Raw genomic sequence first — 23,841 nt, forward strand, 5'->3', positions numbered from 1 at the left:
AATTCCTATAAACAAATTTACTGGATATTATTATTCCTATACTATTGATAATAATATATATTCACAAACAAAGAACATTACTGATTTTTGAGACATTCTAATTCAAGGGGCCCTTTTACAATAATTTGTCCTGTGACTCATGTGCTCCGATTGAGTCTTTGGACAGTGTAGAAGATTCTGTAACAATATTTTGCACTGTTTTTGTTTCATTTTATTTTAGCACAGATTGAATGACTATTTAATGCACTTTCAAATTTTGATTATTTATTATTCTATACCAATGCTTGCAATATCAGATGGATCATCTTATGAAATCAGTTGAAAGTACATACTCTGGAATACATTCAACATATTCCTGGTATTATACATTGGGAAGAAAAATTAATATTTTTAGTAAAAATACCAAAACAAAATGAGTAATAAAATACTTTTTATTATTCATCCCCTTCAAAAATAGTAGGTTTGATAGAGCGCCTTAGGATGCAATTGCTGAAGACATGATGCATTAGTGACTATTGTTGAAGTAGAATCAGAAAACCCAAGTTTGAGTCCAACCTTAACTGGGGAAATTCACCAGCAATGCTCAACCAACTAATAGTTACTGTTGAGGAAGACCCTGCATAAACCACCTTGAGAAAATATGGGTTAAAGTTCTAACAAATCTTGAAATAATGATTTTTTTTTTAATTTTAAAAAAGGGTATGAGTGAGTATCTTGATAGAGTAAAATATGCTGGTTTTCGAAAGGATAAAACAAGCGTGTTGAGGAAAAACAAACATTGCTTTTCTCCAAGTTATTCAAAACTTCAGTATATGGGTAACTTCTCCCTGCTTATACCGTATATTTTGGTGTGTCTAAAGCAAGGGTGTCAAACTCATGCCATCACGATGGAGTCACGTGACGTATCGGAACTTTTCCCCCTTCACTAAAGTGGGCGTGGCCAGCATGTGATGGCATCCTGGCGTGTGTGTAACACTACTGCTGTGCGAGCTGCATTGGGTGTGGTTTGCTCTCAGGTCCAATTCAAGGTGTTGATTATCACCTTTAAGACCCTTCTTGGCATAGGACGCCATTACCCGAGGAACTGACTTATTACAATCACATTAACCTGAACCACCTGGTCAGGCATTGAGGGTATGCTACAAGCTCCATAGGTAAAGAATTTTGACTGGCTGAGTCTAAGAAAAGAACTTTCTTGATTTTCAGATGACACCAAGCCAGGAGGAATTGCTAACACTTTAGAAGATAGACTACAGATCTTGACAGATTGAGCACTGGTTCGTGTCCAACAAAATGTAGTTCAAGGGTGAGAAAAATAAGGTCCTGCACTTAGACAGGAAAAACCAAATGCATAGGTACAGAATCGGTAATACCTGGCTCAACAGTGGTAAATAGCTGTCCTAATGAACCACCACTTAAGTTTGAGCCAGCAATGTGCTGCAGCTGCTAAAAATGCCAGCGAAATCCTGGGCGTCAACAGAGGTATAGCATCAAGTTTGGAGAAGTTATAATACCACTTTATACTGTGCTAGTAAATACCGCATATAGTTCTGTTCACCATGATGCAAACGAAATGATGTTGAGACCCTAGAAAGTGGACAGAGAAGAGCCACGTAGATGATGAAGGGCCTGGAGGCTAACTTGTATCATGAATGGTTGAGGGAGCTAGGCATGTCTAGCCTATTGAAGGAAATGGTTAGGGGGAACAAAACTGTATTCCAGTACTTGAGGGGCTGTCACAGAGAAGAGGGGATTGATTTGTTCTCCAAAGCATAAGGGGTAGGGCAAGAAGTAATGGGTGGAAGCTTGTTAAAGAATGATTGAATCTAGAAATAAGGAGAATTTTTTTAGAGAATAAGTAATGAATAGTTCACTTTCTGGATGAGTGGGTGCTCAATCACTGGAAGTTTTCAAAAATAGATTGGACAACCATTTCACCACAATGGTGTATGCTCATGCCTTGAGCAGGGGGTTAGACTAGAAGATCCACAAGTTCCCTTACAGTCCTATGATTCTATGTTCTAGATCATTAATCTAGAACAGAAGATAATAGATTTGTGTATGGTGAAATATGACTTTGGATCAGCATTGAGTGTGCAACAGGTAATTACAGTGTGAAGACAATGACTGGCTGTTAATTGTTGGCTTCAATTGGTGTTCAAATGCAACAAAAAAAATTTTTCATTTTTTTTATGTTTGCCCATGTAAACATAAGAATGATTAAGAGGCAGTATTTTTAAAACTTTTCAACTGCTTAATAACAACTCTTTTTATGGATGTAATTGGCTTATATGACCTATTAACAAACATTCCGTCGTGCAGCAATTATTTTACTAAAGCTCATTAATTTACTATAGAACATAGAAAATATGTAATAAGCCATACTTATATTTGTTTTCGGGCAGCTTGTCTATTCAAATTCCAAGCTTATATCAATGTCAATACTGACATTTGTATGTAAGAGTTATTCCTTTTTCAAGGTGCAAAATAATTAAGCTTCACTGTTCATTTACAACTAAGGCAAGTATTTACCATGTTCATTAACTTGGCATTCTAATTGCAAATGGCAATAATGTCACAAATAGCTTTCACACTATCCAAATTTCCTTGCATTCCAAAGCCTGTGATGAAACTAACTTCAAACTTTAGAGCTTTATTGGTATTCACCTGCTCCTGCAGGAGAAGAGTCAGGCTCATCTCTTCTTCTATGCCTGCATTTTTCATCCAAATTAATTAAAAGGATTTTGTTTTAATGCATAGAGTTTGAACAAGGTGAGTGACAGATAGCTTGTCAAGTGAGAGCAGTGATGTAGTTCTAAAGATGATGATCCTGATCTTGATTTAATCTAAAAAATATGAATTGATTTGTAGAACTAAGACTATTATTACCTCACTGGCACTATCTGTGATTAAGGAGAAACGGATACGCAACAGACAATTTTCAGCTCTGTAATCTTAGAGATGATGCTACTATTACCTAACTTTTTTGTATGGTGACTCGTTCATTGAGAAATATCATGCAAATGTCTAAAAGGAAAAAGTAAAGGCTTCTCTGTCCAGTTGTGTCTAACTCTAGGATGTGATGCTCATCTCTGTTTCCTGGCTGAGGGATCCAGTGTTGTCCAAAGACAGTTTCCATGTGGCCAGCATTGCCATATGCCAAAGTGACATGGAACGCTGATATCTTCCCACTGAACTGGTACCTGTTAATTTACTCGCATTTGCATGCTTTCGAACTGCTAGGTGGGCAGGAACTGGGGCAAGATGGCAGCTCATCCTGTTGCATGGTGCTCACATCTCGAACCCAGGCTGTTGGCTTTCCAGCTGACAAGCTCAGTGTATTCAGTTGTGAAGCCATCATGTCCTCTGCAAACGTCTATGGGTATTGAATATACCTGCCACAGAAGGTACTATTATCATATGAAATCTCTTCCACATACATATACACAAATCTATTCCATATACACATACACACAGGCATATTCATGTTTATATATACAGATACTTTGGATGGCCATTTTTCCATTGAAGTATGCTATCCATAGTAAATATTATATGTCATGTCTGAAACTCTTTAATCACATTCAGGCATTTGTTATTTGTATGGTTGCAGTCCATGGCTGGGATACACTTGGCACTTTGCCACTGTCATTTTTTGTCCTTACATCTATGTCTCTTCTCCTTACCTTCAGCTGCAGTGCAAGGAAGGGCTGTGGGAGCATGATGTGGGGAACAATGGGATAACAAGGCACCTGCTCAACATGGACCTTTCCCTGCTCCCCATAATTAGATAAAAAAGATAAGGAAACAAGCTCTTCAGTTGACCAAGTGGGTGATTGTATTGTATAATGTAAACCAGGGGTCTCCAACCTTGGCAACTTTAAGACTTGTGGACTTCAACTCCCAAGTTCAACTTGTGGACTTCAATTCCTCGCTGGCTGAAGAATTCTGTGAGTTGAAGTCCATAAGTCTTAAAGTTGCCAAGGTTGGAGACCCCTGCTGTAAACTGATGACATTTTCATTATATGAAAAGGTGAGTATTTACTACTGTCTTACATCTTTCTTCAATGCTAATGTTATTTCTGGCCTAAGGATATTTCCAGCAATATTTTGGAACAGCATTATATGTCCTCCTGAAATGCTATTCCTCAAAATGATATTACAATCTGTCAGAAGTCATTTTATCTAGCTACTTTGTCTTAATGAAATGGTTGGAAACCATTGTTTTCTTTTTAAGAAAGACTACTCATCTCATAAATGCATTTTTCTCACCGAGAAAAATATGAATCAAGAAACACTGTCATTAAGCTCTATTTAATTACTCTTATGACTCTTCAAATGCTTAGAACCCTGGGTAGGTCAGTTGAAGCTGTATACTGAGACATACATTCTTTCATTAGTACGAGATTAAAAGTTGGGTCACCAAAGTTATATTTTGAATACTTTCACTGTGGCCAATTCAAAGGTCAATTTCCATGAGGGTATGCATGCTATCATTAAAAGGTTCTATGCTTTGGTGGCTCAGTGCCTAAGACGCTGAGCTTATCTATCAGAAAGGTCGGCAGTCTGGCGGTTCGAATCCCTAGTGCCATGTAACAGAGTCAGTTCCTGTTACTTGTCCCAGCTTCTGCCAACCTAGCAGTTCTAAAGCATGTAAAAATGCAAGTAGAAAAATAGGGACCACCTTTGGTGGGAAGGTAAGTGTTCCATACACCTTCGGCATTTAGTCATGCCGGCCACATGACCACAGAGACACCTTTGGACAGCGCTGGCTCTTCGGCTTTAAAACAGAGATGAACACTGCCCTCTAGAGTCAGGAACTACCAGCATATATGTGTGAGGGGAACCTTTACATATATAAATTAAAGGCTTTTTAAAGGACATTAACAAAAAAACCCTATTGAATTAGAAGAAAGAGTTCTAATATTGCTTACCAAGGGCCTAGGTAAGCATTTCAAGGATTGAAATATTTTTTTAAAAAAATTATTATTCAACTTCTGTGACAGCCCAACTTAACCAAGTGATTCTGTGGTCTTCTCAATGCTGACATCATTTCTGACAACCCCAGCCAGCATCTTGTTCCCATCAAAGTGCTCCTTGCAGAAGATGCTGAACATGGAACTCTTCCAGAGTGATTGTAGATTTAGTGGCTGCTATCTGCAATTTTTATATGGGTTTGGGGGCTCATTTATTAATTCATATATAATTTATATTTACCATAGATATTTGATGTTATGTGAATTCATTAACTACCAGGAGTCCTAGTAGATTATGGAAGGTCAAATAATTGAATAAATAACTTCAAACAGAAGCAGGATAGGTTTATGAGATTCCTGCATTAAAGATTTTGAAGGGAAAGGTCCCTTTCCAGCATTTTGACTTAGATTCATTACCTTTCACCTGAACATCCAAATGATTAGCCAGTTCCTTGTCTGTTTAAAAATTAGTGATTCTAAATTACTAAAACAAAAATGTGACATAAATGCATTTGATGAAGGTTCCTTTAGTATTTTTCAAATATATATATAAAAAGTAATTATGCTATCTGGAAATATTCCTCCTTGCCCAGAAAAATATAAAAATAGTTATCATTTATTTCATACTTGTCAAGTCAACACCATTAAATTCAATGGCATTATTCTGGAGTCAGCATAGGATTGCAGTCTATCTTGCCCAGATATTTTTAGCTTGAGCATTATCTACAGGCCTCAGGCAGAAGCTCTGAGTCATTGTTTGCTGGAAGTCATGTTTCAAAAGGACAGATTCAGCCTTTTGTCATTCTTTAGCAAACACAAATAAGTTGGGAGCAATTTTTTTTCCTAAGACTTGTTTTTATTTGGTATTACTTGCATACATTTGATGGTTTTAAAGGCGTAATTATCAAATACATTATTAACATAAGCAATTGTGTAATTAAAAATATTTTAAATTTTTCCTTTTTTTCTGGAAACACTTAAAAGGATTAGGGTTAATCATTTATTTTACCCTCTATGTTGTTTGGAAAATGAATGAGAGTAATGTGATACAAAATCCTATACTTTTTTTTTTGTTGATGCCTTCAAATCAAAGTTGACTGTAGTGGTCTCATCGTGACTACTAGACTAATCCTTACGGTTTTCTTGGCAAGATTTTCAGAAGTGACTTGCCATTGCTTGCTTCCTTGGACTGAGAGTGAGCAAAGATCATCCAGCTGGCCAGTTAAGGTACAGCTAGGACTCAAAAGTCTCTTGGTTTCCAGCCTGGTGCTTCAACTACTATACCAAACTGGATCTCCATTTGTTTTTTAGTACAAGATAAATGTATGAGGCCATTTTTTTTTCTTGTGTTCTGTAGATCTTCTCACATATCCAACAAGGAGTAACGTTATGAAGAATCTGCAGGCTGATAGGGGCTTGTTTCAGAAAGGAAAAGAGAGAAACAAAATAAACAAGAAACATCATATGAATGCATCTTAAGTAACTATTTGATGTTAAACATTTCTAAATGGACAACAGGCAGCATAGGACCTCATCTTCTCTGAGCATGATCTTTCCTACTACTTTAATTGCACTGGGAAAAAGAATGGGGCTTTTGTTGAGCAGTCAGCAATAGAAATTGTAAACTAAATGCTGATGTTTCTTGAGAGTAAGGCATAAAAGCAGAGGTTTCTTTTGCAGAAGACCACTTGTGAGAAAAATTTGGCAGTTTTTGGTCCCACAAGTTCGGAATTAAACAAACAGAAGCTACACTTTGGATTGATGGTTACCCACTCTTTAACTGTATGTTTTACCGCCCTAACTACAATTCACAGGATGGCTACTACAGGCATGAAATGGTTGATAGAGTATGTCAAGAAGAGGGATGTGTGTGGCTTACTAGATGTTGCTGTTCAGTAGTGGCCTTTCCATCAGCCTCCTTGGGTAAGATATGCTGGGCGTTAGCATTGCCCAGGAAAGGAGACAAGAGCAGCTGATTTAAGACACATGCTATGCTTAATGCTTAACATATAATGTGCCATTCAGATAAATATTTATACATTTCCTCCACAATATGAACCCATATTTGGTCATTGACAGAGGATTCCACCAGCTTTTACACTTACAGCATATACTCTAACTTCTATTGCTACTAATAAATTATGTTGTGACATGAAAATATGTCTGGCCTGGCAGAGAAATACTTGTGCCTTGCTATACCACTGTGGCATTTATGACCTTGTAGATTAAGTATGTTCTGTCTAAATATCGGAGCAAGGAGGGAAACATATGGCCCATCAGCTGAACAACATCCACCTGCTCCCACCATCAGGCTGAGTAGTAAGAAAAGCTAAAACATGTACTTTTGAAAGACCTCACATTTTCAGACCTGCATAAATGTACCTGCATTGTACCCTTCCATGGTGAACCAGGCAACGTTGATCTTTAAGTGATATTCTTTATAGCATTATTTAGAAAAATGGGAAAAATGTAATGCTGGTATTACACAGTATTGTTCCCTGAGACAGCTGGAACTATCTGCATCATGGTGCAACATCGGTGAAATCCCTAGTTTCCAATAAAAGCAAAGTCGTTTGGGAGAAAATAGGATATGAGTGCTCAATTGTTGTATCACACAGTGACTCTCTTGGCAGCTTTCATCTTTAAATCAATCCATCAGTACGGCTTTTATTTTTAGACGCATGACTTAATTATAGTGACAAAAGACTTCTGGTTCATTGCCATTAAATTTCTATGGATATGACTCTTCAGTTGTCCAATGTTTGGCATTCAAAGGCCAAAAGAGGCGTGCAGGATATGAACAAAGAGCATCTCTGCAGTTCCTAAAAAACAGCTATGCCTTTTTCCAGAAAAGAATCGTGTAGAGACTGTGAGATCCCCCCCAAAAAAGATATGTTGGTTTTAGGAACAGCAGACAGAAAGAGGTCCACTCCTGGATATTTGAACACTATTTTGCATTTCAGAAATGCTGCACAGCCCTAATAAGTAAACATTGTTGCATTAATCCATTGTGTCCCATTTAATATTTGGTAATTAATACTAAAAGGAAATGATTGTAAAATCCAGTTCATTAAGAAAATATAAGTCACTTATCTCAGCTGCATGCAGATAGATGATGCCTTAGTGCAGGGCTCTCAAACTCCTGGCTCGTGCACTTAGCCATGCCCACACCCAGTTTAGTGAAGGGGAAAAAAGTCCTGATATGTCACGTGATGCCGTGACGCTGTGAGTTTGACATCCCTGCCTTAGTGGAAGAAGAAACTATCAAATAAATTTTGATTATTCAATTATTTTCCTCCCAGAATTTAACCATCACTGAAATATCTCTAACAGAACCAAAGGAATCTATTTGAACTTGCCCTTCATTTTCATGCAAGATCTTGCAACTGTATCTTGGGTGCAAGATCCAGTTGCTCTAGTCTTAAAACAAATTATTAAATCCAGAATAGGAGTCAATAGCAGTTCCTGCCAAAGTGAGATTCTTACACCCTGTTAATATAATACATGTTCAGCCAATGCAACTGTACATAGATTACAAAATTAATATTCATTAGAAAAGCCAATTTAGAAATGCCCTGTACAATCAACCTATATCCTCTTTTTTAAAAAAAATAAACCAACACTTAAGGAAGTGGGAATGGACATTAAAACTGTATTGTCACACACTTGGAATGGCTGTTACAGGATCTGATTTGATCCAGAATTAGCTTGATCCTTCTAGGACTCAAGCTAATTCATGACTTGAAGGACACTTGTGCAAAATATCTTTGGATCAACCAGCATGTTTTTAAGTATTGTCTTGATTTTGGATTTTCCAGACCATGATGAAATCTAGTTACCCTTTAATTTCTCTTAGCGCTTCAAAACGGCTTACTATGAAATGAAAATGTGTGCAAGATCCAGCTGCTCTGCTCTCAGACAAATTATTAAGAAATCCAGAATAGGCTTCAATAGTGGTTCGTGTCAAAGTGAGATTCTTATGCCCTGCCAAAGATAAGAGCTGAACTGCTTTAATGCATATTCAGCCAATGCAGCTGTACATGAATTACAACATTAATACTCATTATAAATAGAAAAGCCAATTTAGAAATGCCACGTACAATCAATCTTCACCCTGTTTTTTTTTTAAAATAAATCAACATTAAGGAAGTGGGAATGGAAATGAAAACAGTATTGTCACAAATTCTGACATTTGGAATAGCTGCTACAGGATCTAAAAAGATATAGGTATTGATTGCTGCAGAGCTAATATAGATCCTTTAAATGTTACTTCTGACACCACAAAATAGAACATAAATCTTATGGAATTGAAGACATTACAGCAATTTATGGACCGATTAGCAGGAATGAATATTTTACAAAATATGAATTACATAATTAAAGAAACTATGTGAATTAGGCTTTGTCCAACTTTAATATGTGGAGTAATGCCTAAGCTAAATTGAATCTGCTGAATATCACTTTTTTTGAATGGAGATCTATAAAAATGGAGGTGTTTTTTCTACTGGAAATTTTCTAACGTTAAGATTGTTGTCAGCAACCAGAATAATGATAGAGAATGCATGCTGTTTATATGTCAATAACAATCTTTCAATACATGCTGGGAAATTTCCATTTGAAAATCTAAAGCTATCATCATGTCAGAATTCAGGCAGGCACATATATAACTCACACCATCCCACTTTAGAGTTTTTTTAAAAAATTGTACCATTTGTTCTACTCCACTATCATTCAAGACCAGAGTGAAAAAAATATAGAGTGTTTAAAGAGCCTCCTCCTAAAAAACTGATGATGGGGTGAGGAAATTGTGATTAGATTAAATGGAACTTAATGCACTGCAAATTGCAGTTGGGAATACCTAGATCCAGACAAAAGCTACAACTAAGATTGGTATTTGTGATACTATTTTGAATATTTAAATGAAATGTTTGTACCGATATCGATGGGCATCATATTGTCTTGTGCAATACATTATTAAAGCTCTGCAGTGCTTCGGATTTGATTCCAAAATGGTGATTTGGAATATATGGAAATACAAAGCTATTGTGTGTTGCAGCTCTTTAAAGCAGCTGCCTCTTTTCCTAGGATCATGGGGCAAGAGATACCAGGAAAAATAGGATCCCAAAAAAAGAGGCAACTGCTTTAAATTGCAGACAGTGTTATGCTATGCATAGAGCTTCTACTTTTGTACTTAACACACTCAGAAGTACGCACTCTAAAATCAAATTTAAAGTTAATAGAGCTTTAATGATCACATTGCATCATACCTTATACTTACTATAATGGCACTGAATCATCTTGTTCTGCTGATTGATATTGGTTGACTCACAGCGCAGTACAACATTGATCTGTTGGCAATGGTTGATCAAATTAAGCTATTAAATATGACTGACAGTCATTTGGATAGCAGGTTTCATGATGATGCTGAAATAAGCATTTTAGGATTAACTAATCAATCTTAACTGGCAAAAGCTATTGTAAAAGCAATCCATTGGCATTAAACAAAATTATATCCAAAATCATCTCATTATGGATCAATATTTGGTTATTATTATGTGGAAATTATAAATATTTTAAACTGTTGGGCAATTATGGTATACAAAAGCAATGTATTTGCTTTTATTCTCAGGGGTGATTGAGCTGGCAAAGAAATCCTTCCCATAATTAGATTAAGGTATTTTATACTCAATTTTACAATATATTGAGCCGGTCCATAAAGAAATGAGTATTTTCCATAGTTTTAAGAAACATTTACCTTAATTTTCAGATTCTTCAATAGTGAAACAGGAAAAATACTTAAAATATGATTGGGCTATAAAAATCAGAACAGGTTCAACAGAACACCTTCAATAGATTGAAGGTGGCAGGTGCAGAACATTTTATTTAATGCTGTCTATTGGTCCATTTAGATTTTTAAAAGTTCAGTTATAGGATCCGTAATGCATAAAATAGGATTTCCCACTTATATTAAAAAGATTTTACTTTAGTTCTATGACTTGGTAAATAATTAAGGATATATTCTGTTCCACCATGAAGGTTAAGAAAATCCCTAATTCTTATACTGAAAACAAAATTTGGCTTCTTTTGTAAGCATTTAGCAGAAAAATTAAATGCTAGCTAAGTATGTTTTGTCATTGTAAACATATTTTATTTCATTTAAAAATGATTATTAATGGTGTTAATTGATACATGTGCAATAATACTCGTACTCATTATTTGAATTTAGGAAACTGGTTGCTCAGCTGGCCACAGTGCTACCCCTTTTTCCTTCTGATAATCCTATTACAGAAATAAAAACAGTGCAGATTTTTACCTGCCATCTTTTCCCTAGTATTCAGCTGCTAATCCTTTGAAAACAGTGTTCCGTATTAACAAAACATCAAGAGAGAGATGCATTTTGCTGGCTTGAAAACCACCTTTATCTAAAGATGGGGACAGGGTGCGCAGGTATGCCATAGCAAAAACAGATAGAAAGAAAATGGGCAAATAGAGTTTTAAAAAATCAGTAAAGTGCACAATTATTGTCAAACATTCTATTCCTGTTATTTCATTGAATTTACTGAACAGTCATTGTGGACTACAATTTGGCTTGAAAAGAAAAGAGGCTTACAATGCAAACACCTGGTAGGTGCTACTCCTGAAGACTTTTGTAAGAATTGACCAATGCAATTCAAGGATAACCTACTTCGGCTCTTTGGATGTTGGCCCGTTTCCCAGATCCACAAGGGGCAGAAGGATTACAAGTTGTTTAGATGTTTGTCTCCAACTTATTTGAACCTTTAAATGCCAATGTTTTCCAGATCTGCATCTTCCAGGCCAACAATGGCATCTGATCTTGAGATCATGAAAAGTTTCTCTTTATTTGTATACTGCCTCTGAATTTTCAAAGGCTGCTGCTCTGTTTGTTCCTTGCTGGTGCTCTGTGAGGAGCCAATTTCCTCACTGGAGCTAACTTCACAGTCTTCAGGTGCTTTATGGGCAGGGGTATTGGCAACAGACTCCAAGGAGGTGCCCGACTCCTCCAGTGGAGTGTAGCCCTTATTGCTTCGGTACTGATCACACTGAGTGCTCTGGGAACCTTTCTGATCCACAGATGGTGTAGGCAGATGAGAATCCCCCAAATCGAGGGATCTGGAGTAGCTGGAAGATGAAGCTTTAGCTAAAAGACTGGAATCAAGGTCAGTGCTACTACCCAGTGTCTGAGAGGGCTCAGGGAACAGGGATCTCCTGGAATCAGGGAGGCAGCTTGTGCTCTGGCGTCGAAGCACTACTTTACGCTTGTTCATCCTGGGCAACACTGTCAATTCCTGTGCTGTGTCTAGGTAGCTGCTCCTGAGATCTTTTAGACTAAGTTCAAATTCTCCCCGAGGAATTTCTTGGCCATCCCATTCACCCAGCAGCCTCTGCCAGTCACCATAGTCTCTATCAGCCGTTTCCCCCTGAGCCAGTGGTAGCAATGTGAAGGTGCTCAGTGAGGAGCCCACGATGGAACTGGCAGTGCTGTGTTGGTCCCAACTATCTGTGGGGGTACAAGATGGGTTACGGACGCTTTGGGCCAAGGCAGCTCTTTCTTTATAGATGCTATAAACGGCGTCAGCCAAGCTGGGTATTTGCTCTTGTCTAGAAGTGGGGAAGCAGCGAGGTGAGGAAGCCAAGTCAGGAGGGGAGAGGGGTGCACTCACAGATGGGTGCCAGGTATTCTTGGTAAGCGTGGCAGTGGCTCCTAAGGTTTCTCCTCCCGAGCTGCTGCCAGGTTTCAAGTCCAGCCCACGAGATTGCACACAGTTAACAAAGCCATTTATTGGGACCGAGGCCACAGCAGAGGGAGCCCCATCCTTTGGCCGAAGGCTGTGTGCATCTATGACAGTGGAGTACAGGTCCCTCAGATTGATAACCTTAGTCTTCTTGTCACGATTCTCATGCAGCACTGCATTGGCACAAATGAAGAGGAAGATGCCAATACCCATGATGAGGGGCCCAAGCACTTTGAGCTTGTCTGAATGCAAATATCTAGAGAAAAAATGGAAAAGCAAATTTGGTGAGCTGGAGGGTGATGACGGGGCAGGCAGAGGAGAAAGTGCTTTCTGGTTGCCAGAGAAAGAAGAATTGGTGCCTTCTAGGTAAGATTCTCTGGTTTCTTGTGTGTAGTTCTTGGTGTGGCTTTCAGGGACATTACCATATGATTTCAATAATGGGCTGCGGCCAAGGCCCCCTGTCCTATAAAGGGGCTTGGGCCAGTAGCCAACCACAGCCAAGGCAATCCCCACAAGCAGCACTAGAATGCCACAGACAGCAATGAGGCCAGAGAGGGAGCAGATTTTGAGCTTGCCCTTCACCACTACCACATCATTCTTGAGTTTTTTTTTTGCTTTGCGCTTGTGTTTGGAGACTTGGCCCTGAGGCCGTAAGGGATCCTGTTTTCTGGCTGAGATCCTCAAGAGGCCTCCAGTGGCGATCATGGCTGGCTATCCAGGAGAAGGTTCCCTACAGCAGCATCGGCTCCTGTGGCAAAATAGAGTAAAAGAACGTAAGAGCAATGATCTCTTTTAAAATAATATTCTTAAATCTGCTCAGTCACTACTGACTAATCAGCCTCATGTAAGCCCTATGATGCAACATGAGATACTAATAGACAAGAGGAGGAGAATCCTTTACAATAACTTATCAGTTTTATTATCACCAAGCTGACCGCATGGTCTTAACTATGTTGCCTGTGGATCACGATCATGATTGTGATCATCTGCTGATACAGTAGGTCAACCGAGAAGGACTATAAGCTTCCATTTCTTTTTGTTTACAATAACTTAGCATCAGATGAACATTTTCTTCTGTGGATATGAATTCCAGTAAATCAAGGCTTGTAATTTGTTCTGGAGGGAACAAGCTAAAATATACACAAAAGAAGATGCAGATTCTGATAGTTTGGGTTTTTACTGTTTTGCATAGAGGTCCATACGTGCTTTACTACTGCATAATAACAACTTTGCACACCTCTAGCACTCCGGAACCTGATTATGTTCTATCTATAGATTATATTAGCTCTAAAGAACTTTTCCATCAAAATAGCTATGCTTCTGTAGCCTTTAATACCTCTGTATTCTTCATTTAAAAAAAATATTTAAATTTTATAGTACAATAGAAATGGAAGAAAAAGGGGGAAATAAAAAAAGAAAAAATGATAAAAATAAGACAGAATTTTCAATTCTGCTCTTCCCTCAATTGAATAATCACCATCTTACTCTTTCCCCCTCCTTCTTTAGCCCTTTCTAATGCCCCAAATCCATAAATCATTGGTCAAGCCTTTTCTTCTTTCAGTAAAGGCTTCCAGTCTTTTAAAAAGTCTTTATTGTCTCTCTCCTCCCCCCTCCCCAAACAGATTAGCTTTGCAATTTCTGCAAGCTCTGTCCATTTTATAATCCAATCCTCTAATGTAATCACTATATTCGTCAGGTAGGACTGCCTTTAAAGATTGTTCACAAGACAGCAACTATGTAGAAAGTGCTGAAACCAAGAAACTGTTGTGGCTTAGTGAGTGGAAAACAACCATCCATATCAACTTAATTTCTCAGCCCAATTAAAATGCTGCTATTGATTTTTGAAGACTGAAGGATTGCCTCTTTCATATTGCTACATCAAACCCTTAAATCAGCTCCAGTGGTCTTACTGTGAGGTCTACCTCTACTGACTGCTTGATTTATAGGGATCCGATAAAGACTTTTATTGGTAACTCTTTTATTGATAGACCTTTTATTGGTAACCAGGCACAATCTTTTCTTCATGAAACTTGACAACTACCTTAGTCAAGAAGAACATTGTTTATAGATGGAGTTTATTTTATTGTTCTATAATTATGTTTTGGTATCAGTTTTATGTATTCAGGTCTATAGTATTATTATTTGGCTCATTTTTCTTTTGAGGGCTTAATGAATTAAATACTATCTTAGTCACGTAGACAGACAGCATACAAGTAACATGAATTACATTGGTAAATAAATTTTTCTAGGATCAGGGTTTTTCCCTCCAGAAATTCATGCATGACACCTAATTTTACATCTGTCATGTGTATATCCCCAAACCTCAAAGTATGTTCATTTCTCAACATTTCATATTTATTGATAATCCCATCTGCTTCTCTTTCCTTTTGGTCACCATGTAACAATTCTACCTTAATATTTCCTATTATGCTATTTAGGTATACTAATGATGAAAAAGTACTGCATATTCACACCTCAACTTTTAATGAAACTTCATTTTAATTATATGCACTATCTCTTTAACTTGCAATGGAACTGCATCTTAAGGAACATTTCTTCTTAAAAAAAACAGACTTGGGAAAATGAAACTTCATTTTGTGTGAAAGCACTAAGTGACAATATTCTTGTTCATACTTGGTTCTGATTAAAGTTCAAAGGGATTCTGTTGTGGAAATTATTAGTGATTAAATGCTTTCACAAATCCAAAGTTTCATCAGAACTCCGAAATTTTTTATTATGAGCAAGTCAGTAGCAAAAAAAATCTAGTTATAGATGCTCTTAGTAATGATGTCCCTATCTGAATGCCAGGCCTTAAGTTGCATAAGTACAGGAAGGAGCATGCTCTCTTTGTTAGCTCCAAAGATGGTAACATTTTCAAGATTTCACCATGTTTACTATGGCTTTGGGTTAAATAAAAGCAGGTGGAGATGATGTATCATACTTCATATAATCTGAAAAACTAAAGCCATTTGTACTTCAGTGAATGCAATAATGTATATGTATGTTGACATATACATATAGGGGAATGAATGCTACTCCTGTTTAGACAATATTAGACTATTCTTGGAGGTTACAAGTAGTAAATTTGACTATTTGAGTAGCATATGAGTAATTCAAAGCATGTGAGTAATTCAAACTACTGAAACAATGCATTTGTATGCAAAGGAGGTAAACATAATGTGAATTGTAGAAGGATGTAATTGGCATGGATGGTTGTGGAGGTACGTTAATTTCATAACTTTATTCTAAACTGTAGCTCATATTTTTTTCCATGCTGCGTACAAATTTTCTTTTGTATATCTATCCTTAAGTGAAACTGGAACATTCAAATTCCTTAAGGGTCCTCTACTGTAAATATAAGTCTATCTGTTTCATAGAATATCTAGACTGACTTCTGCTCAATCTTTCTGGTATGGGTACTTGGAAACTTCCTTAACTCTGTCTCAAATCTTCACAACTGGATGTATGTTACAAATTGGTCTGGAGACCATATGTTTCTACTTCCTAGGGTTTTCGTTTTAAAAAAAGGCTATGGTAGCATTTATTGAGAACAAAGAATCTTGAGATATCATCTTTTGACCCCAAATTTTATTGGGTTGCTTTGTGTTGGTTTTATTTTTTGCTACAGACACCATTTTACTTCTGTTCTGCCAAAGATCCCACGAGGAATAAAAATTGTGGTCCAGCCTGATGTAGGCAAAGGAGGGAAAAGATTTAGTTTGTTTAAATGATTGTCATTCCCTGTTTGAACATTAAAGGAATGAAAAAGGAAATCTGCCAAGTTAAATATTTCCTGACCTGATAACTATGAAAGGATTAAGGCACAAACAATGTTGCAATGCATGTATTCAAATCCCCACTGCAATATTATGTGGAACTGTTATCCCAGCACATCATAAGAGAGATAAAACTAGAAAGTCAGAAAAACACAACAAAACAAGGAGCTTTTAGTTTCATAAAATAAACTAATTAAGGAAAACCAGGTAGACAAAATTATGTCTGCAGAAAAGTAGTGCATAAGGGGAAAAAAACCTTTCTCTTTTTATAATACTATAATGTATGACCACCTAATGTATCTCAATACTGTGGAGTAACTGGTCTATTTGAATTATTTATCACAAGGTAAAGAATTGTCACCAATGTGTGTAAATGAAAATGAAAGGTATCAAATATATTTAGGGAAGGCATATTAATATTCAGTACTAGAAAAAGTATGCCTCCAAATACCAACTGGCACGGCACACAAACTTAGAGATGCATTCGTGTTCATATTTTACTTGCATAATTTCCAGAGATAACTCACCCTGTTAGAACAGAATGTTGATTTAGATGGGCTTTTGATTAATTCATCAGCAACCTATATTTGCATGCATGGACATCAGGAGTGAAAACAGAATAACATAGTGCTGATTTCTTCTACCCTTCCTTTCATTAACTGCTCACATTAGAGAGTCATGAAGTAAAATTTAACATTCCTACATGCATAAACGTGATGCATGGATGGAAAAGAGCATGATACTTTTGAATTAGCAACTGAGGGTAAAATATGAAAGAACTGTGGGAAGGTCAACCAATTAAAGATTAATTTCAACTATTCTATAAAAATACGTCAAATCAACTTTATATCTGCCAATTGCAATTTTATATCATCCCTTTAAAGTTCTTTATGTTGCAGTTTTGGCTTTTTTCTATATCAAAATAACCAGTATTTAAACATTTGGCATTGGCTTAAAAGGATAAAAAAAGCTTGATGAAGCCTTCACACCTTGTGCATTTAATATTTCCTGTTCTTTTGCTATGAATATGTACCTTTCTATGGACATTAGATCAACTAATAAGCCGTTTCCTGGTTTCAGGCTATTGTTTTTGAATGAGGCCAAAAGCTTAGATTGCACAAGAAGCTTAGTAATGGCCATCTATCTTGCAAAGAAAAAGGAATTAAATTAGAAAATGTTGGAAATGAAACTGGTGTGTATTGGGTCATTAGCATTATGTATATTATATACTGTCTTGAACAATATAGGGGTTTTATTTAAGTTAGACTTTCTGTATTACTGTTGTTATACTAAAGATAGTCAGATTTTAATATCAAAAGTTTGTTTTAAGCAAGTCATATTAATCTTTATTTTCTATATAACAGAATTTTTTTAAGTTTAGGGGATGAATATATTCTCTGGACATATGCTTGATTTGGAATCACGTACGATGTTCAAGGTAACTGGTTATGTAACATCAGTGAATTTGCAGTCTATCGATGAAAGAATGCAGTGGCAATAGAGATGTACAATACTAAACCTTGTTTTTTTTTAAAGAAAAGACACTATTTTGAATAACCCAGGGAACAAAAAGCTCTCTGTTGAAAAGCAGTTTGAAATAATATGCAAGATTTTGTTTATATCACTGCATGAGGTTTTATAATCAGTTATTCAGACAACTGAATTCTACAGTTCTTCAGAAACTGTTCAGTTGCCTGAAAATATTAATTAAGGGTCATATCCTTGCTTTTCCCAGAGTAAATGAAATACATTATAAGAATGAACAGTAACAGCATTCATTTCAACATGTTGCATAAAGTTAAATCTTTTGCCTTGAAAACAAAAAAGAAATCTGTATCCTAGGTAAGCTTATTTTCTTCATCAGCCAAATCGCCAGATTACCTGAAAACCCCCAGATTCAACAATGTTAAATTAAATGCTATGCCCCCCCTCCAAAGAAAAATACTGATTCTGACAATATACCTCAAGTAATTCAGCAATCAATATGATCTCTTGCTTCCTCTTTTATTGCATTTTAAAATAAGATTTGATTTCACACACACAGAACCCAAAGATTCAGCTTGTAATGGGGGGGGGGGCACCACTCTAGAATACATATAGGCAGAATCAATGTTAACTAATATGGAAAGTAAAAGAGTCAGAGGTAGAATTCTTCAAAGGAAGCCCACCTACTGACTGTTCATTAATATCATGTGACGAAATACTCTTGATTCTAGATGGACCCGGGTCTTGGGGAACATGCACAGAGATATATCAAAGTAAGCTACATCAACGAATCAGTATACCATTACCCCTGCTACATAACCAAAGCAATTCCAGATGGTTGTTTATTGCCGTTTTCCAGGATTTCAGCAGCGTTTCAAGTCTAAAAGGTCTACAAGAGTACATGCATGCTAGAAGCCCACTCCCGGCTACTTTTCTTTGCCTTTCCCAATGGATGAATGAGTAGAAAACAAAACTAAACCGGGGGGTCGGGTTGGGTGCGAAGCAACCTTCCAAGTCCGTCTGGATATAATTTAATGCAGCCTTCCCAAAAGAGCAGCTTGTTCTTGGGAGAGAGTTTCCTGGCTGCTGCAAGTCGAAACGTCCCTGCAGGGACAGAGCCTAATAAAACATTATGGCTGTCATACCTGCTGCTCTGCTGTCCTACATAATGTAATTAGCCAAGTGGCCTGTGCCTCTGGAGGGCAATCTGCGAAAGATGGAGCTAAGAGGATTCCCGTCATGACGGACAGCCTGGGGGGGTTAAAAGGTGGCCGTGCGGAAGACCGGTTTCCGCTTTCGCCGTGGGGTCGGTTAAAAGGGAGACCGGCGTCTCGTCCCGAGTTCCCAGAACAAAACTTCCCGCCGAAGAGAGACATCCATTTACAGGCACTTTTCCATCTGCCAGGCGCCCATTAACCGGAGGTCGTCTCAACTCGTCAGTCCCTCAATTTAGAAGCTCGCGGAGGCGATTTCTCTACGGTGCCATTTCCCCTTTTGGTGCCCCCAAAGAAGAGAGAAGCCGCCACCAGAGCCACCCATCATGGTGGTCCAGGCGGGATGGACTCCCAGCCCCGCTTATGTGGCGGACCGGGAGGCGAGGGATGGGGAGTGGGTGGGGGGAAGCTGCAGAATCCCCGGGTGAGTTTCTGGTTCAAAATGGCAGCATTTAGCAAACGCAGAAGCTCCGTCTGGTCTCTTACCGGGGAAAATCGGGGGGTGGGGGGTGAGGTCAGAACTGCAGGCAAGTTCCTCGGAACCCAGAGAGAAATCCGGGAGAAACTTTGCAGCCGGGCAGGTGGGCGCCGAAGACCCCGCGGCCCCTCCAGCCCGCCCCCCGTCGACTCGGAGCCATCCCCGTCAGAGCAGCGAGGCTCTCCCTCGCCTCAGCCTCGCCGCATCCGGGGCCGCCGGGCGCGGCGAGCAGATGGAGTTTCTGCAAAGTGCGTCGCCCGCCGCTCCAGCCCGCATCCTGCCTGGCGCTCCGGATTTCGGGGTCGCCCCTCCGCTCCTCCCCTCTCCCTCCGCCTTCCCCGAGGCTTTTGTGAGGGGTTGCGGTTGCGGCCGCCGCTCGACGCGGACGGCGTCTCCTGCCCCGCGGAGCTGCTGCTGCTGCTGCTTCCAGGCTGCTGCGACTCTTGCTCCTGAATGGCTCAGTGTGAAAGCGGCTGCTGTTGCTGCTGCCGGCCCGACTCGTTGCAGTTGCTAGGATACCGGAGCCATGACACAGGGAAATTGCTGCAGGATGGCAATCATTATACCTTCCAAACTCTCGTGTGTCACCCCCCTCTCCTTTAGGAGGGACCACTGCCTCGCTCCCTCCTCTCCCCCCTGTTGCTACCACCTTATCTTCTCCCAGGGCACCTGCGAGCGAAGTGGCGGGCTCGTCCCTCTCCGGAGCAAGCAAGCCGCGGGAACAAACTCTTGCAGCGGGCAAAGCCCTTTGATTTCGCTTCCATACGTCCGACGGCCGGTCGTTTGAACGAACGAGAATCCCCCCCCCGTTATTTTTAGAGATTACTCTGGCGTCGTTGGATGGGCCGGGAGGAAGCCAAATTGTCAATGCGCGGGGAGGGGGGGGGAAGCTATCGCTTTCTTGACATATTCCTTCGCTTCCCTTTGCTTTGTGCCACCTCCCCCGCAGCTGCTTAGCCTGCAAAATTCAGGAAAACTTAACGCACGCTCTGCACTAGTTTTCATTGAAGGCAAGTGGCTCAGCTCCAAAGTGAGTATGCTGTGATCTGCATTTTTTTTTAATTTCTTTTCACTCTTCGTTTGGATTTTGCACTCCGCCTGCTTGAGGGACTCCTTTCAAAACTGATTAGTCGAGTTCTTTTTTAAAAAAAACCCAATACTTCTTAACTTGATCTGTGTATTGTCCTGCGTCCCAGTTTGGCACATTCCAATTGCACATTCCAATTGCAATTGATTAGATTGTTTGTTTTTGACTGCCCCTGCTTTCAACTGGCTTGAATAAATAATTGTGAAAATTAATTCTCTGAATCCTGTGGGTGATTTAGTATAACTCCTAAATAATTGAATACATGGATGGTTTTATTTTGTAGGTGAACAGACTTTTCTGAAGAAACAATTGGTTTTTATTTTCTTCCAAAACATTATTTCCTGCTATGCTTTAGTTTGTACTCTACATACTGTACAGTTTTAAGTGAAAATCTGGACATCTTCCAAAGTTTATAATTATATGCTACATAAGACTAATAGAGTTATTATGACAATTTTGTGAAGTAATCCAAGCCATCAGAATGATGTAGATATCTCCAGCTGTCAAGACTTCACATCTTGCTGGTGTTTCAAAGACCTGCTTCTTTTCCTGGCCTTTTGTGGAGGTGACTGAAGCCTCTTTAAACAGGTTTGTTTTCTTCTGTTTCCACACTGCTCATTATTTTGCCACCTCTACCTTCTTTCAAATTTCATACTGTTTTTATTGTCATGTTTCATGTTTTACTTCATTTGTAAACTACCCATCGGAAATAAGACAGCATATAAATTTAATAATAAAGTGTATGAAATGAAGTGGACTCTTAAACTATACCAAATCTCGGAGACTTAATTGGCTATCCTTCTTAATTTAGGCTGCAGTTCTGAACACATTTTGCTATTTCATCCAGGTAAACATCCAGTGCTGCATAGGTCTTAGTTTACCTATTCTAGCAAAAGAGTTTTATCTGACATAAATCTCTTTACGTCAGATAAATCTGACATACAGTACTATTTTTTTCTTTCTCCTCAACATAATAGTTTATGCACAACTAAAGAAGGCTCTTTTAGTTTCTAATATATTTCTTTGGGCTTTTTGAAATCAAAATGTTTTGAGGTTTCTGAATTTCATTACCTTTTCTAACATTTCAGCCTGTAAATGTAACCCTCTAAGACTAAATGACCAGATTAGCCTCATGATAGGTTCTGTTTTTACCCTTTTCAGTTCTGATGGACAGATGTGTTGCAGATTGAGAACTACAGTACACAGTAACCTGATGCAAATAAATCCTGCCTTTTTCCAGCTTTTCAGAGCTTTTCCAAGAGCACTCTCAGTTTCTCGGACTGTAAGCAGTCATTATCACACAGAGCAAGCTACTCAGAAGAGAGGCAAAGGGCTTTTGAGCTGCACCTGCTACAGAGAACATTGGTGTAAGGACTTGTGCTGCTGTTACAGTATTACAAGATGCAAAGCAGAGAGAGGAGGAATGTGCGTGTTTTTGCAAAGGAGAAATTCAGTTGAATGTTGGATACAGGGAGGTCTGTTTTTTTAAATAGTGCACAGTACGCTAATGAAAATCCAGGGGGTAGAATGAAAGAAAAAAACCAGCTGCTGAAAGGATTTGTAAAATCTTGGCTATGAGGCCCAAAACTATGGTGTTTGGCAGAAGACATACAAATGCCAAGATCAGTGTTGTCTTTGGTCTGCAAATGTCTATCAGAAGATCTTCCCACCCACCCATCCATCCATCCAATTCTTTAGTTCATAGCTATTTTATTTGAAATTTGTAAACATTCAGGGAATAAACTACATGCTCTCTTGAACTACATTTAGGATTGTGGCTTGCCATTGAAGATAACGGGCTCATCTGATTTACATAAGTCATTCGATTTCAATTATGTAATTTATATTTATTGTAGCTATTATAATTATTGTAATTATAATGTATTTACATTGGCGAAATAGATACCTAGGAGAATGTTAGGCTAAGAAATCCAATTGAACTGCCTTGCTTTTAAGGAAGTAGAGTACTCTCTTTTCTCCATCATTAATTATTACCAATTAGCTACAAGCCTATTGAATAATATAGTAATCAGTAATATGTAGACAGATTTAATTATTTATGCAATGCTGTAGATTGTCCTAAAGAAAGAATACAGCAGCCTTTTTTTTTAAGTTTACTTTTGAGCATTCTAAGGCAAATATTAAATAAAATGCATTTAGTTCTTCAACCTTACTCCCGCCCTCACCCCAAACACCCTAGAACCGTGATGGCAAACCTATTGCACATGTGCTGGAAGTGGTACACAGAGCCATATTGTCAAGCCGGCCTCCCTCAGCAGCCAAGAAAGAAACCACTTAACTGCATTTTGCAGAATTAAGAGTACTTTTACTGGTTATGAAAAGATAGCAGCTAAGCAAAGCAAGGTCTGAGGCAAAAGCACGCAAAATCATACATATCAATGTTTCTCCAACCCCCTCCCCCTGGTAACCCCCACCCCATTGTCCAATCTGCAAATCCCTCAGGTGTCATGTGGGTTTCATCTCCAAGGAGCATCATCAGGTTGGTATGCAGACCAACTCTAAACACCAGTCTTCAGCATGCGCAGTAGATGGTGAGAACAAAACTCCCTTTTAACAATCTCTCCTGTACCAAATCTTCCCCTCCCAAATACCAGCCCCCCTTCCCCGTTTCAATGGCAACTGGAAGCAAATAGCGAAGCAGAGGCTGACATCCGGCCCTCCTTCAGGAAAAGAAGTCATCCCTGTAAGAAAATAAAACAACAGAAAAGATAACATAAAATATGTACATTTCAGATATAATCAAGGCTTATCAGGGTACTTGGCATAGAACTTTTGTAAAAGTCCAGGAACCCTAACATGAGATTTATCCACCCATTCAGCCTGGGAGGGGGGGAATGCTTTCAGGACACTAGATACTGAATTCGATTCCTATGTTTCTTGGAGTCCAAGATTTCTTTAACTTCAAAATGCTGCTCTCCCTCAATAAGAAGAGGAGCAGGGAGTGCAGGTAGAGGCGCACGAAAGGAAGAAGTGTGCTCTGGTTTCAACACATTCACATGAAACACAGGATAAATCTGCTTAAGTGCTTTGGTAACTCCAATCATACAGAA

At 38.6% G+C, this 23,841-nt stretch overlaps 1 protein-coding gene across 9 annotated transcripts; it reads right to left on the bottom strand.

The window, feature by feature from the left end:
• Positions 1-5,791: 5,791 nt before the first annotated feature.
• Positions 5,792-20,951, bottom strand: TMEM200C (transmembrane protein 200C). Of its 9 annotated transcripts, none has more exons than XR_015695669.1 (5): positions 19,692-20,950; positions 11,587-13,478; positions 11,290-11,398; positions 10,255-10,324; positions 5,792-6,391 (listed from the first exon to the last, which is right to left on the bottom strand). XR_015695669.1 is itself a non-coding variant. In XM_087707252.1 (2 exons), exon 2 carries the CDS (start codon positions 13,433-13,435, stop codon positions 11,756-11,758), a length of 1,680 nt encoding a protein of 559 aa, XP_087563378.1. In that variant the 5' UTR covers positions 13,436-13,478; positions 19,137-19,565; the 3' UTR covers positions 11,456-11,755. The 9 variants fall into 9 exon arrangements, 1 of the variants encoding a protein (XP_087563378.1); XR_015695668.1 differs by having other exon boundaries at positions 10,255-10,400; XR_015695673.1 differs by lacking the exon at positions 11,290-11,398 and having other exon boundaries at positions 11,662-13,478; positions 19,692-20,951.
• Positions 20,952-23,841: the final 2,890 nt, after the last annotated feature.

Source organism: Thamnophis sirtalis, unplaced genomic scaffold (genome assembly GCF_051295495.1).
Source record: "Thamnophis sirtalis isolate CommonGarterSnake01/CBP01778 unplaced genomic scaffold, rThaSir2_p1.2 scaffold_2, whole genome shotgun sequence".
Classification (NCBI taxonomy): Eukaryota; Metazoa; Chordata; class Lepidosauria; order Squamata; family Natricidae; genus Thamnophis; species Thamnophis sirtalis.